Source organism: Sturnira hondurensis, unplaced genomic scaffold (genome assembly GCF_014824575.4).
Source record: "Sturnira hondurensis isolate 20B ecotype Veracruz unplaced genomic scaffold, ASM1482457v3 Scaffold0010128, whole genome shotgun sequence".
NCBI classification, from domain to species: Eukaryota; Metazoa; Chordata; class Mammalia; order Chiroptera; family Phyllostomidae; genus Sturnira; species Sturnira hondurensis.
The window spans coordinates 12793457-12807236 of NW_028082759.1; the positions used below are offsets into that span (position 1 = coordinate 12793457).

The 13780-nt window shown below is 36.2% G+C and overlaps 1 protein-coding gene across 1 annotated transcript in view; it reads left to right on the top strand.

Annotated features, from left to right (window-relative positions):
- Positions 1-1290: 1290 nt before the first annotated feature.
- The window catches only part of LOC118995324 (uncharacterized), a 98187-nt gene continuing 85697 nt past the window's right edge, over positions 1291-13780 (top strand). Inside the window, exon 1 of the mRNA XM_037058237.1 lies at positions 1291-1392. Within this exon, the coding sequence (XP_036914132.1) occupies positions 1291-1392 (102 nt within the window). The remainder of the gene's footprint in view (positions 1393-13780) is intronic.

Below are 13780 nucleotides of genomic sequence, written 5' to 3' on the forward strand. Positions count from 1 at the left end.
ATAAAACATAGAATTCATATCAATTTTTACAATTTGTTAATGTTTAAGAATTCACTTCTATTTTTATGAGCAACATAAGCTTCTCATTTTTCTTTCTTTAAATATTTAATTTTCAGGATTTGTTATGTAGGTCTCATAAAACAGAAAGTGGGTTCTATTTCTAAAATTTCTAACAGAGTTTATGTTAAATTGATATATTTTGTTCTTTAACTGTTTAGGAGAATTTGCCAATAAGGCCATCTCTTCCTGGTATTTTCTTTGTGGTAATAATTTTAATTGGGGGCTCAATTTCTTTAATAGATAAAAACTATTGAGATTTTTCAGTTACTTCTTATGTTAGTGTTGGTAAATTGTGTTTTTCTAGATATTTTCCATTTCATTTTAGATATTAAATTTACTGTTAAAGAGTTGTGGGAAATATGCTTTATTTTATTTTTAATTTCATATATCCTATAGGTGTGCTCATAAAAACTTTTCATTTCTAACAGTAATTATTGTTTTTCTTTGTCTTTTATGTCTTGATTAATCTTGCTAGGTGTTGATAAATTTTATCAAAGTATTTAAAGATTCAATTTGTATTAGTAGGGTTCTCCAGAAAAAAAAAAAACAGAACAAATAACGGATATGTATACCTGTGAAGAGGTTTATTATAAAGAATTGGCTTATGTAATTGTGGAGGCTGAGTCTTCCCAAGAACGACTCTTTTTTTTTCAAAAAACAATAATTTTTATTATTAGTTTTTTTGTACTCTTTTTCCCTTTTTAATATATTTTATTGACTATGTCATTACAGTTGTCCCATTTACCCCCTTCATTCCCCTCCACCCTGCACACCCCTCCCCCATCATTCCCCCCTTTAGTTAATGTCCTTGTGTCACACGTTCTGTAATTCTATATTTCCCCTACTATTCTTGCCCTCCCCCCTATTTTCTACCTACCGTCTATGCTACTTATTCTCTGTACCTTCTTCCCCCTTCTCCTCCTCCCACTCCCCCATTGCTAACCCTCCATGTGATCTCCATTTCTATGGTTCCACTCCCGATCTAGCTGTCCTCTTGGTTTGCTTTTGTTTTAGGTGTGGTTGTTAATAACTGTGAGTTTGCTGTCCTTTCACTGTTCATATTTTTTTAGGGCAGATAAAGCGCTTCTCAGATAAGGTCAAATTCAAGGAGTTCATCATCACCAAGCCCTTATTATATGAAATGTTAAAGGAACTTATCTAAGAAAAGAAGAACCACTCTTGATTTCAAAATCTAGTCAAGGATTTCCAGAAAAACAAAGCCAAACGGAAATGGCGTGCACGATTGTGGAGACTGAGAAGCCACAAAGTCTTCCATCGGCCTTCTGGAGACGAGGCATTGATGGCCCAGTTCCTAGGTCTGAAAGCCTCAAAGTAGGAGGGCCAATGATGTGCTCTGGTCTGAGTCCAAGTGTGAAGGCAGACTGTGCAGCTGCAAGATAGGCAGAGAGAAGGACTGCTCCTCTTATGGAGCCTGTTTGTTCTATTAAGGCCTTTATCCAATTAAAGGCCCTCCACAGCGGGGAGGGCAATCTGCTTTATTCAGTCCACTGATTCAAATGTAAATCTCATCTGGAAACACCCTCACAGGCACACCCAGAATAAAGTACAAACAAATATCTAGGCACCTGGTGGCACAGTCAAGTTGATACATTAATCATCACACAACTTTTGGCTTTGTCAGTATTTTTTACTATATCTTTGCTTGCTACTTCATTTATTTTTTAATATTTATATATCCTCTCTGTATGTGTGTAGTTTATAGTTCCTTTTCTAGCATCTTGAGATAAAAGCTTTGATTTTAGATTTTCAACCTTTCTTCTTCTTTAATATGTGCAGTTAAAGTTAAAATTTTCCTTTGAATTCTGCTTTATCTATGTTTTATAATTTTTGATATATCATACTTTTATTATCCAAATATACAAAGCAGGATTTGATTAGAATAATGCCCTTAAGGTCCACCCATGATTTTGCAAATGGCTGTGTTTTTCTTTTTATGGCTGGATAATATTCCATTTTGAATATATACCACATCATATTTATCCATTTATTTATTGATGGACAGAGGTTATTTCCATGTCTTGGCTGTTGTAAATGATATTGCTGTGAACATGGGGCACATGTATCTTTCAAGTTACTGTTTTTGTTTCCTTTGTATATATTCCCAGGAGTAGAATTGCTGGATCACATGGAAGTTCTAGGTTGACGTTTTCAAGAAATCTCTGTACTGGTTTTCATACTGACTGTACCAATTTACATTCCCACCGGCAGTGCACAAGGATTCACTTCTCTCCACATCCTCTTCAGTACTTATTTCTTATCCTTTTGATAATAGCCACTCTACAGTAGGAGATAATGTCTCATGGTGGGTTTGATGTGCATTTCCCTGATGGTTAGTAATGTTCATCTATCTGTTGGTCATCTGTAGTTCTTTGGAAAAATGTATGTTCAGATCCGTGGCCCATTTTTTAATCAGATATTTTTGGCTGTTGAGTTGTGTGAGTTCTTCATGTACTTTGGATATTAGCCCCTTTTCAGGTATATGAGTGCAGTATTTTCTCCCATTTCATAGGTTGTCTTTGAATTTTGTTGATGGTTTTCTTTGCTGTGTAGAGGCTTTTTAGTTTGATATACTCCCACTTGTTGATTTTTTACTTTGTTGCCTTTGCTTTTGGTGTCAAGTCCAAAACTCATCTTCAAACCAATGTCAAGGAGCTTAGCACTCATTTTTCTTCCAGGAATTTTACAGTTTCAGGTCTTATGTTTGTTTTTACTTCTTTTTTTACTTTTTTTTATGTATGGTATAAGATAGTGGTCCAGTTTCATTCTTTTGCAGGTGGCCATCCGGTTTTTCCAACACCATTTATTGAAGAAACTCTCCATTCCCCATTGCATATTCTTGGCTCCTTTGTCAAGGATTATTTGACCATACATGTTTGGGTCTATTTCTGGGCTCTCTATTCTGTTTCATTAATCTATGTGTGTTTCTGTGAGAATGTGATATTGTTTTGATTATTATAGCTTTGTAGTATAGTTTGAAATCTGGGAGTGTGATGCTTCCAGCTTTGTTCTTTATCAGGCTTGCTTTGGCTGTACTGGATCTTTTTTTGTTTCATATAAATTTTAGAATTGTTTGTTCTAGTTCTGTGAGAAATGACTTTGGAATTTTAATAGGGATTACATTGAATTTGGATATTGCTCTGGGTAGTATGGATATTTTAACAATATTAATTGTTTTAATCACTGAGCATGGGATATCTTTTCATTTATTTGTGTCTTCTTCAATTTTTCAATAATGTCTAATAATTTTCTGTTTTCTTTCACCTCTTTGATTAAAATTATTAGTAGTAATTGTATTTTTGATGCAATTTTAAATGAGATTATTTTCTTTATTTTTCTTTCTGACATTTCACTATTAGTACATGGACACACAAAAGTTTTTTATATTGACTTTCTATTCTGTAACTTTACCGCATTTTTTTGGTTCTAAATGTTTTTGGTAGAATATTTAAGATTTTCTACTTATAATATTACACCATCTGCCAATAGTGACAGTTTCATTCTTTCTTTCTGATTTGATGCTTTTTACTTCTTTTTCTTGCCAAATTGTTCTTGCTGGGACTTCCAACACTGTGTTGTATAAAAGTGACAAGAGTAGATTTCCTTGTCTTGTTCCTGATCTTAGAGAAAGAGCTTTCGTCTTTTCACCATGAAGTATGTACTTCATTATTGAAGGGCGTTTTAACTGAATACACAATTTTCAGTGAGCAGTTTTTCTTTTAGCATTTTTAAAAAGTCATATTATTGTTTTATGGTTTTTATAGTACTGTTGAAAACTCAGTCATCAATCTGATTTTTCCTCTTTTAAAAGCAATTTAATTCCCACTCCAGCTGATTCTAAGACTGTTTTTTCCATTATCTTTATTTTTTACTGTTTGAATATGATGGTTTTCTTTGTTATTCTGTTTAGGGTTCACTAAAGTCCTTTAATCTATAGGTTGATGTTTTTCATCAATTTGGGCAAATTCCTTACTAAGAGGTCTGAAATATTGCTCTGTTCTTTTCTTTCTTTCCCTGAAACTATAATTATATGAATATTAGATAATCTGCAGTAATCCACACATCCCCTGCACTCTTTTCTGTTTCTTTCTATTTGTTATTTCTCCATATTTTGTTTTGACCTGTCTCTGAGTTTACTGTGTCCAGCCTATAGTTAATCCAAACCAATGAGTTCATAAATTCAAATATTGTATATTTCAGTTGTAGAGTAAGTAACCATTTAATAATTTTTTATCATCTCTAATTCTATGTTGAGATTCCTACTTTCCATCTTTTCTTCTGTATTCAGCATTACACTCAAAATAATAATTTAAAAAAATTCTTAATTGCTAACTCCAATCTTTGAATTATCTCTGCATGGGCTTTTTCTATTTACTGTATTCTCTGTTATGTCTCCTTTTCCTGCATTTTTGCATTTTATATTTTTAGGGTTATTACTATTTCATTATTTGCTCTTTATTTTTTAATTCATTTGAAATCTAGTTTTATATAACTTGAAGAGAATTCCTTCCTTCCCATTCCCTTCTCCTCAGATGATAGTCACTGTCCTTCATAAGTAATCCATCTCTCTCTCCTCCAATGCGATGATGCCTTGAAGCCAGCTGGCTCCCCTACTCCCTACCCTATTTCATCACTCAGTGTGGCACTAGATAATAGAAAATCCTATGTGCATGTATATTTGTACATATATGTGTATGTTTTTTTTCCTTTGAAACTACTACCATAAGATGTGTTTGATAATAATTTCCCATTTTACTTCCTATTTCCACATTTCTGTAAATGGGTTGATTAATTGTACCTAGAGCTTGTAATAAATAGGTCAAGTATTTGTCCCTCCTTCTATAGCTGTCAAACACTTGTGTTTTAGATGTGCTTTTTCCTTTGATATGCAGTAATCCTCAGGCATTATGTTTGGAACAAAACTTTTCCGTGTTTCTGTATTATAGAGTAAGGGCATTATAATTTCTCCAGCCATTTGAAGCTCTTCTGCACAATGAAATGAATGAAATGCTGTGGGTTTAGAGATTACTGGTTAATTTCAACATACAGTTGAAGCTATCAAGGCTGCTTTATCCAAACTCTGATATATCTGCTATTACTTTTTATAGTTTTTTAAATAACAGCACAGAAAGATACTAAAAAACTTTTAGAAAAAGACTATTAAATTTCTCCACGCCTAATTTCATAACAATAACCTGTTTGAACGCAGAACTCAGACTTCCTTTCCATTCCCTGATGGACCATTTTTAATTCCTGGACCTGTTTTGTTAACCTGTTGGGAGATATGAAAGAAATAGCATAGAAGAGCTGAGAAGCTGAGCATTAATCCTCCACTCTCACAGGTGTTTTTCTCTACTCATTTGCAAAGTTGATCCCATACAACCTATAGACTGTCCTGAGAAACCTCACCTCAATGAATTACACACCAATATTAATTCTGTCTTAGGGGGGAAATAGTGCATATGTTCTCCAAAAGGTACTCATCTACTTAGTTCCCATTTTCACATTTACAAGTATTAATTTATCTGACTATCTAGGTGACACCTTTGGATCTGAGAAAATCAGAGTGGTAGGTAATGGAAATAAATCTTCAAAGATAATGGGCCAAGACATATGGACCAGACCTGGAAAGGGACTGAGATGATGAGCAGGAGGCTATCAAGAGCAGATTTCACCTAATTCACAATTTTTCTTAGACCAGTAGTAGTTATTAATAACAGCTAGGATAGTAACTAGTTCCTCAGAGAGGATGGAAATGTTATACCCAGAAGATCAGTGATGAGATCAAATGAACATAAACTTTTTGGTTAGCTCTGATGCCAGACTTCAGTCTATCACTTATTAGCTTTGTGACCTTTACACAGCTGATCCTTTTTACTGATGGGTTCCATGTCTGAAAATTTACCTACTTACTAAATTTTATTTGTAACCACAAAATCAGTCTTTGTGGTGCTTTTGCAGTCATTCATGGACACGTGCAGAGTGGTGAAAATTTGAGTCACCAAATTGCACTTGTTTGGACCTCATGCACATCCAGTTGAGGTCCAACAAATGGTGCTCTGCCTGCTTGTTTTTGCTCTCATACTGTAACTAGGTGTTCTCTTTGTGGTCAGCATAGCGTCACACGTTGTGTGCATTTTTGTGTTTTGTTGTTGCTGTGGGGGGTGGTAGTGAGCTCACTAGTGCTCAAGTGCTGCCCAGTGCCCTAGGGGAACAAGGCTGTGGCATGCCTTGCGGGGAAAGAAGGTGTGTTAGAAAAGATGCGTGTTAGAGAAGCTCCGTTCANTTTGGACCTCATGCACATCCAGTTGAGGTCCAACAAATGGTGCTCTGCCTGCTTGTTTTTGCTCTCATACTGTAACTAGGTGTTCTCTTTGTGGCCAGCCTAGCGTCACACGTTGTGTGCATTTTTGTGTTTTGTTGTTGCTGTGGGGGGTGGTAGTGAGCTCACTAGTGCTCAAGTGCTGCCCAGCGCCCTAGGGGAACAAGGCTGTGGCATGCCTTACGGGGAAAGAAGGTGTGTTAGAAAAGATGCGTGTTAGGGAAGCTCTGTTCAGGGGCTGTTGTGGTGCTGGTGGGCATGAGCTCACTGTTAATGAATCAACAATCTACGTTTTTAAAAGTGTCTTTAAACAGCAATACGTGTTAAAAAGGTTTTGTATCAATCTGTTGAAGAAATGCTGTGAGTAGAGGCTTATGGGAACCCAACCCTGTCTTGTGCCTAGGAACTCAATATTTGTTAATTCAGTGTTTGTGGTGATTTTGAAAATTTCCAGGAATAAAGAGGGAAGAAAGAGGGATACAGAAAGAGGGAAAGTGGGAGAGAACAATAAAAAACTGTAGTAAAATGTTAACTGGGAAATATGGAAAAATACCAGGGATTTAATTCTTTCTACTATTTCTGTAGCTTTTCTGTTTGTCTGAATTTTAAAATGAAGTTAAAAGAAAAAAGAATCTTCACCCTTAGTCCAGGACCATGCTTTCAGGGCCAAGAATTATTTACAGTATGTGGAGAAAGGGTGAGAGAGGCTCCAGCCAGAGGTGTCCAACCTTTTAGCATCTCCACACCACATGGGAAGAAAAAGAATTATCTTGGGCCACACATTAAATACATTACTGCATGTGATCCCAAAAATATCTCATAATGTTTTAAGTAAATTTACAATTTTGTGTTGGGCTGCATTCTCAGCCATCCTGGGCTGCTTGCGGCCCAAGGGCCGCAGGCTGGACCCCCCTGAGCCTGCACCGAGGTGCAGGATGGTGCGAGGAAGGCATCCATTTATTCAGGTCGGCGTAAGCAGTGTACGTAATCAGGAAGGTAGAATTGTGGTCAAAAGAGAAGAGGTGCAAAAGGTGTGGAGCTGCACATCAGGAGCCCTGAGTGTGAAAAGAATCATGGGATCAGATTGCAGGATACCTACTGGGAAGCAAAATATGGGATAGACTAGAGCAAGCACTTCAGGTTTAAAACCTTAGTGTGAGATGATTGGAAATTCTGCTCTAAGGTGCAGACCCTGCCATGTGGTGCCGGGTCAGCCAGCGGCCTGTGAAAGAAGCAGGCAACACGAGGTACTTCCGTCCTCTGCATTAATATTCATCTTTTCTTGATATTGTAATTCTTCCAGAGCCATTTGTCAAAACTTCTTTTGATAAAAAATGAGGCACAAAAAGCAATTGATGAACAACAACAAAAACCATCTGTTCCAGCTGAAGAAAAATGTTTATTTGTGTACTGAAATTGATATATCTGTTTATTTGGCTGTGTGTATTCAGGAGTGGCTTTTTGCTAGTTTGTTTAAAAAATCAGTCCAATTAACAATATATCCTGGACACATTCTTAAATTCCTTATTGTAATTTGAATGCATTACATTTGATAAATACATTGATGTGAGGAAGACAGATATTTGTGTGATTTTGTCATTGTATCCTGGAGTTTTTGTTGTGAGAGTACAGCATACACACAAGAGTATGTAAATCGTAAATGTGCACACATCTTAGTGACTGTTCACAAGGGATCAGCAGGGAGAACCTTGGTGCAGTGGCGGTCGTCCATTCTCTCCCAGTCGCTGTTTCTGCCAATGGCACTACTGTCCCAGCCCCCGTAAGTTAGTTTTACCTATTTTTAACTTTGTATAAATGGTGTCATACAGTACATACTCTTTTTCTCTCATTTTTTAATTTAATTTTGTCTTTTGAGGGTCATGGATGTTTTTCCATGTGACCATAGATTATTTTTTTTCTCACAGCTATATGGTATTCTGTGGTTTGAAGATACCACAATTCACTTAGGCAGTACACTTTTGGAGGATATTTTGCTTATTTACAGTTTGGGGCAATTATAAATAGTACTCTTGTATTGTGTTTTGGTGAGCATCTGTACACAGGGCTTAAAATTAATGTGTTAGCTATGTTCACATTCAGTACTTAGCTTTAATCTTTTGGTTTTCAAAGTTATTAAATCAATGTGTACCTTCACTGGCAGTATATGAAAATTATGCTGGACAGCCATTTATTGTTTTCTATCTTTATTTGATCATATTCAGAGAACATGCTCTGAAAACAACTTTCTTTTTTGGAAAGTACAATTTTTGGTGACAAATACATGAACAACTATTTAAAATATTCCATGGACATAAAAGAAAATGATCAATTCTGTTTCTTTATATATATACATACTCACAGAATTGAGACCTGAATAACTTTGGAGTAGTATCATATTCTAGAATACAATCACAATATTATCCAAATGAGTGTCTTCCCCAAATTGATATATTTATCAAATTTAATGAACCTAAATTACAGTATGGAATTTTTGTAATGTAAAAATCACATGATAAATTTCATGCACAAAGGTAATTATAAAAATTCACAATAACTAAAAATTAAACATATAATAGTAAAGGGGTTCTTGTCCTACTAAATACACTGCATGATTATCAAGTTACTAATCTTATAGAATATATTAATGCAAGTATAATAAAAAAAAAGAATACAAAGTCTAGAAATGTATTAAGTAAATATGAATTTTACATAATAAATATGGCTTCATAGTATATTGGATAATATGCAATTTATTCACTCTCCACTCAGAGAATGGAGAGTGAATAAATTATGCCTTATTTGATACCAATTTAATACCACAATCACACATGGGTTTTAAAATTGAATGTTCAAAAAGGTATGATATTAAAATATTTGTATAACTTTGAGAATGACTTAAGAACGTTGTACATAAGACTTCTAGTACTACATTGATTAAGAGTACTGAGACTGGCCCTGGCTGGTGCAGCTCAGTGGATTGAGCGCAGGCTGTGAACCAAAGGGTCACCAGTTCTATTCCTAGTCAGGGCACATGCCTGGGTTGCAGGCCACATCCCCAGTGGGTGCCACACATTGATGTTTCTCTCCCTCTCTTTCTCCCTCCCTTCACCTTTCTCTAAAAATAAATAAATAAAGCCTTAAGGAAAAAAAGTAGCGAGACTGGACATCCTGTCCTGTTCCTTCCTGATCTTAGAGGAAAAGTGTTCTGTTTTTTACCATTGATATTAGCTGAAGGTTTGTCATATAGGGCCTTTATTATACTGAGGTACTTTCCTTCTATACTCATTTCATTGAATGTTTTAATCAGAAGTGGGAATGTAGACTGATACAGCCACTATGGAAAACAGTATGGAGGCCCTTCAAAATATTAAGAATAGAGTCACTATATGACCCAGCAGCCCCTCTTCTGGATATCCACTTGAAAAATTTGAAAACACTTATTTACAAAGATATATGTACCTCAGTGTTCACTGCAGCATTATTCATGGTGGCCAAGACACGGGAACAACCCAAGTGTCCTTCATAGATGATTGGATAAATGTGTGGTACAATGGAATACTACTCAGCCATAAGAAAAGATTAAATATTTTCATCTTGTCCATGCAACAACATGGATAGACCTTTAGAATATCATGCTAAGTGAAATAAGTCAGTCAAGAAAATTAAGGACCATGTGATTTCACTCATATGTGTCATATAAAACTGAACCTCACAGACATAGACAACAGTATGATGGTTATCAGAGGGAACAGACTGGGCTGTGGGTATAGTAAAGGGTAAAGGGGACCAAATATATAATGTTGGAAGATTACGTGGGCTTGGGGTGGTGGACATGCAATGCAATATACAGATCATACATTATAGGATGTACACTTGAAATCTAAATAATCTCATTAACCAGTATCAACCCAATACATTTAATAAAAATATATTTTTAGAAAAAGAACATTACAGAGCTCAGAAGCCATAAAGAAAATGGCCAATGGATTTGAGTACATAAAGATATAACCTTTCTGTCAAAATTCAGAGATAAACTGGGAGAAAATATTTGCAATATATATGACAAAGCTTATGATTTAAATAATGGCTAAATAATTACATTTTAAAACTAAATGTTGCTCAACTATTAAAAAGAATGCATTAGATCTATATACACTGACCTGGAAAATGGCCATATCTTTTAAGAAGGAAAAAATATGCATTCTGGGAAGATGATGGCAGGGGTACAGTATCTGAATCTTTCTGAGTCCTCACATAAAAATAGTCAGAGTAACTAGGGAGCAAAAAAAAGATTTACAACAAAAATTAAGATAGCATGTTTAAAAAGTTTTAAGTATTTTCAGTAATCATAATTAGTCATATCAGTATTATTATGCAACTCATGTATGAGTAAAATACCAAGCAAGATAAATGTAAAAAAAATTTAAAAACTACAGTTAGCCATGTCATATTTAAATTATAGCAAATCAATGATAAAGAAAACATCTTGAAGGAAATCAGAAGATAAATACTTTAGTTGCAAAGGATCAAAGGTAAGAATTACATGGAACTTCTCCCCAAAAACTGTGCAAGGAAAAAGAGTGTGAAGTATTTAAAATGTCAAGATAAAAAAAAAAAAACAACCAAAAATTCTGTAGCTAGTGATATTGTCCTTCAAAAGTGAAAAACTCAGAACAAGATGTTCTTTAGTAGGTGAATGGATATATAAACTGGGTATGTTCAGACAATGGAATATTCCTCAGTGCTAAAAGGAAATCACGTTGGGTTGGTAGCCTGAAATCAGCCACGGTGGGAGTATTTACACCGTGGAAATCAGCAAACACTACAAATCAACACTCCACCTACCACCAGAGCCAGATGTTAAACATTTTCTGCACTCTACAGATTAGCAGATTCTATGCTTCATAGGGTATGGGAACACTGTGCTTTACATGGCTTCCTTCGGCTGCAATTAAGGACAATCTTGGGTTGTTCTTAGTTTAAAATTTTTATATTCCTGTTTCATAATTCACAAATAAATCAGAACTTTATTACTCCTGGAAACTAATTTTTTTTTAATCATTGAAAAGGTGAGGGAAGGATAGAAGTTGAGAGAGTATAAAAAGTTGTAAAGGAATCTTGCAGAGTTGCTGTACAAGCGCAGAGAGCTGAGGGCAGCACAAAGTGCTTATACTACTCTCAAGGCAGCAGAAAGAGACAGTTGTAAACTTTTGCTTTTCCTAGGTAATAAAAAGTTCTGATTATTTTGTTTTGTTCCAACCACAACAGTCTCTAGTACCATCCTATGGAAATAGCTCATACCAGTGTATGTGAGTACTTCTAGATTTGTGTATTTTTGACTGAGATGACCAGTGTCTTAAAGAACGTTGCTACATCCATGGCGAGCCAGTAAGCAACTTTCTGTCAGACCAGTTTGAAATGTTTCCAGGAAACGCCATCCTTGCTGGGACATACGTCATCCCTTTATCCTCTCCCAGCTGCTTTTATATGACCTGCTCAGAGATTACAACTTAATGTACGCACAGAGGAGTGGGACAGGAGCCAGTGGTGAGAGAATTTTAAACAGGTGGTGGCAAGCAAGAGCATGACGAGGAGCATCAGTAAAGTTTATCTTTATAATGGAAGATTAATATTATTCCTTAGCCTTATAACAAAAGAGATATTATGTAACTTAAGGCCCCTACCCCCACCTCTTGTCAGGCCTGGATGGCTGGCAGCCACCCTCCTGAAACAGAATTAGCACACACCACACAGATAAACTATGTAATATGCGTCTATGGAAGCAGGAGTGGGAATCCCAGCAGCAGAAAACAAACCCTGTTGCCCAGCAACACTGTGGCCACGTGCTGTACAGTAATACTGAGTCCAGCCCTTGAAGCAGGACTCCAATTCCTCATCCATGGAGTCATGCATACCAGAATTACAGGCTTGCATGCTATAGGCTACTGAGTGAAAGGGGAAACTCTGATTGTGAATTGTACCCTGGGCTTTCCTCATGCACGGTGATAGAAATGGATCATGAGCTCAACTGGAATTCTCTTTGCTACGTGACTGTTCCAGGCAGGGCCACTCATTCACTTGAGAGTGGTAAATCACAGTGAGAGTAGATAGATACACAGTATGTTAGCATGTTGAGAATAATATTCACACCATCATGATGTCATTTTAATTTATGACAAACTACATCCCATTTACATTTAATTTGGGGGAAAATTGACCTCGTAACACACAGACATGTTGACATGCAACGAAAGCGACAAAGATGAGTGAGTGTTATAAAAAGTCAAGACCGCTTCTAGTCATTTCCTCCACTGTCAAAACTTCTTGGACTCTTAAGAGCTCCATTTGTTTTCAGTAATTATTCTGGATGTCTCCATGCTGACAGGTGAGCTTCAGACATTTTCTTAGGCTTACTCAAGTCACATACATCATTCTTACTTCATAATGACACCCATGGCAGCTGAAGATTCTGTTCCCTAGCGAGTTCTCAGGCATTCTTTATATTCTTGATTACTACCATTTGCTTCCAAAGTTTAACTTAGTTAATAGCATAGCTCTCTACATCCAAATTTCAAGCGAAAGAATATTCTAATCCCTGTAATATTTATTGTGCCCTCATCATAATAGTATATTTACCACGTACTGTATATGTTTTCATTTTATATATTTCTTGCAATAATTTTATGGATTAGCTTACAGATAAGTATACTAACAATCAAAAAATTAAGGAATTTGCTGAGGAATGCATGGTTTGCAAGAGGAAGAGGTAAAATTTTAACTGTCTTCCTAAAAAGCTGTTGAGTTGTCCTGGCTGTTCACTATTCCCCCCAATCAGGACACCGAATAGTCACTGCTTTTACTTCTTGCTGCTTTGATATCTTGAGTCAGCAAAACATACGCATTGTATTCTGGCCACTCTTGTGAAAATTGAGAATAGGAAAATAAGCATCCTAGTTTGTTTCTTATAGGGTGTTCCTGCTGGGAATGAGCCCATTGAAAAAGGTCTGAATTGCCTCTCAGATTCCCTCCTGAGAGTGCACTGTAGTTCCAAGGAAGACGGCCATGGCCCCGCTGTAGCTGAGATGGCTGACTTCTGGGCCATCTCTGCGAGATCTGCCCGGCTCTCACATTTCCCGGCCCTTCACTTGGTGAATGTTGGCACAGCACAGTGGCTATTGCTTGCAGGAGTCTCAATGAATGATCGCATTCTGATTGACTTCTAGCCCAGACAAAATGCTGAATATGCTCACTTTAAATACCCACTGGCTCTTCTGTTAATACCCGGCTGAGTTTTTACATGTAGACCAAAATCCCTAATAAATTTAATGTTAAATTCAGTTACAAAAGTGCAGACTGTCCATTGTGACTTGCAGCAGGTAG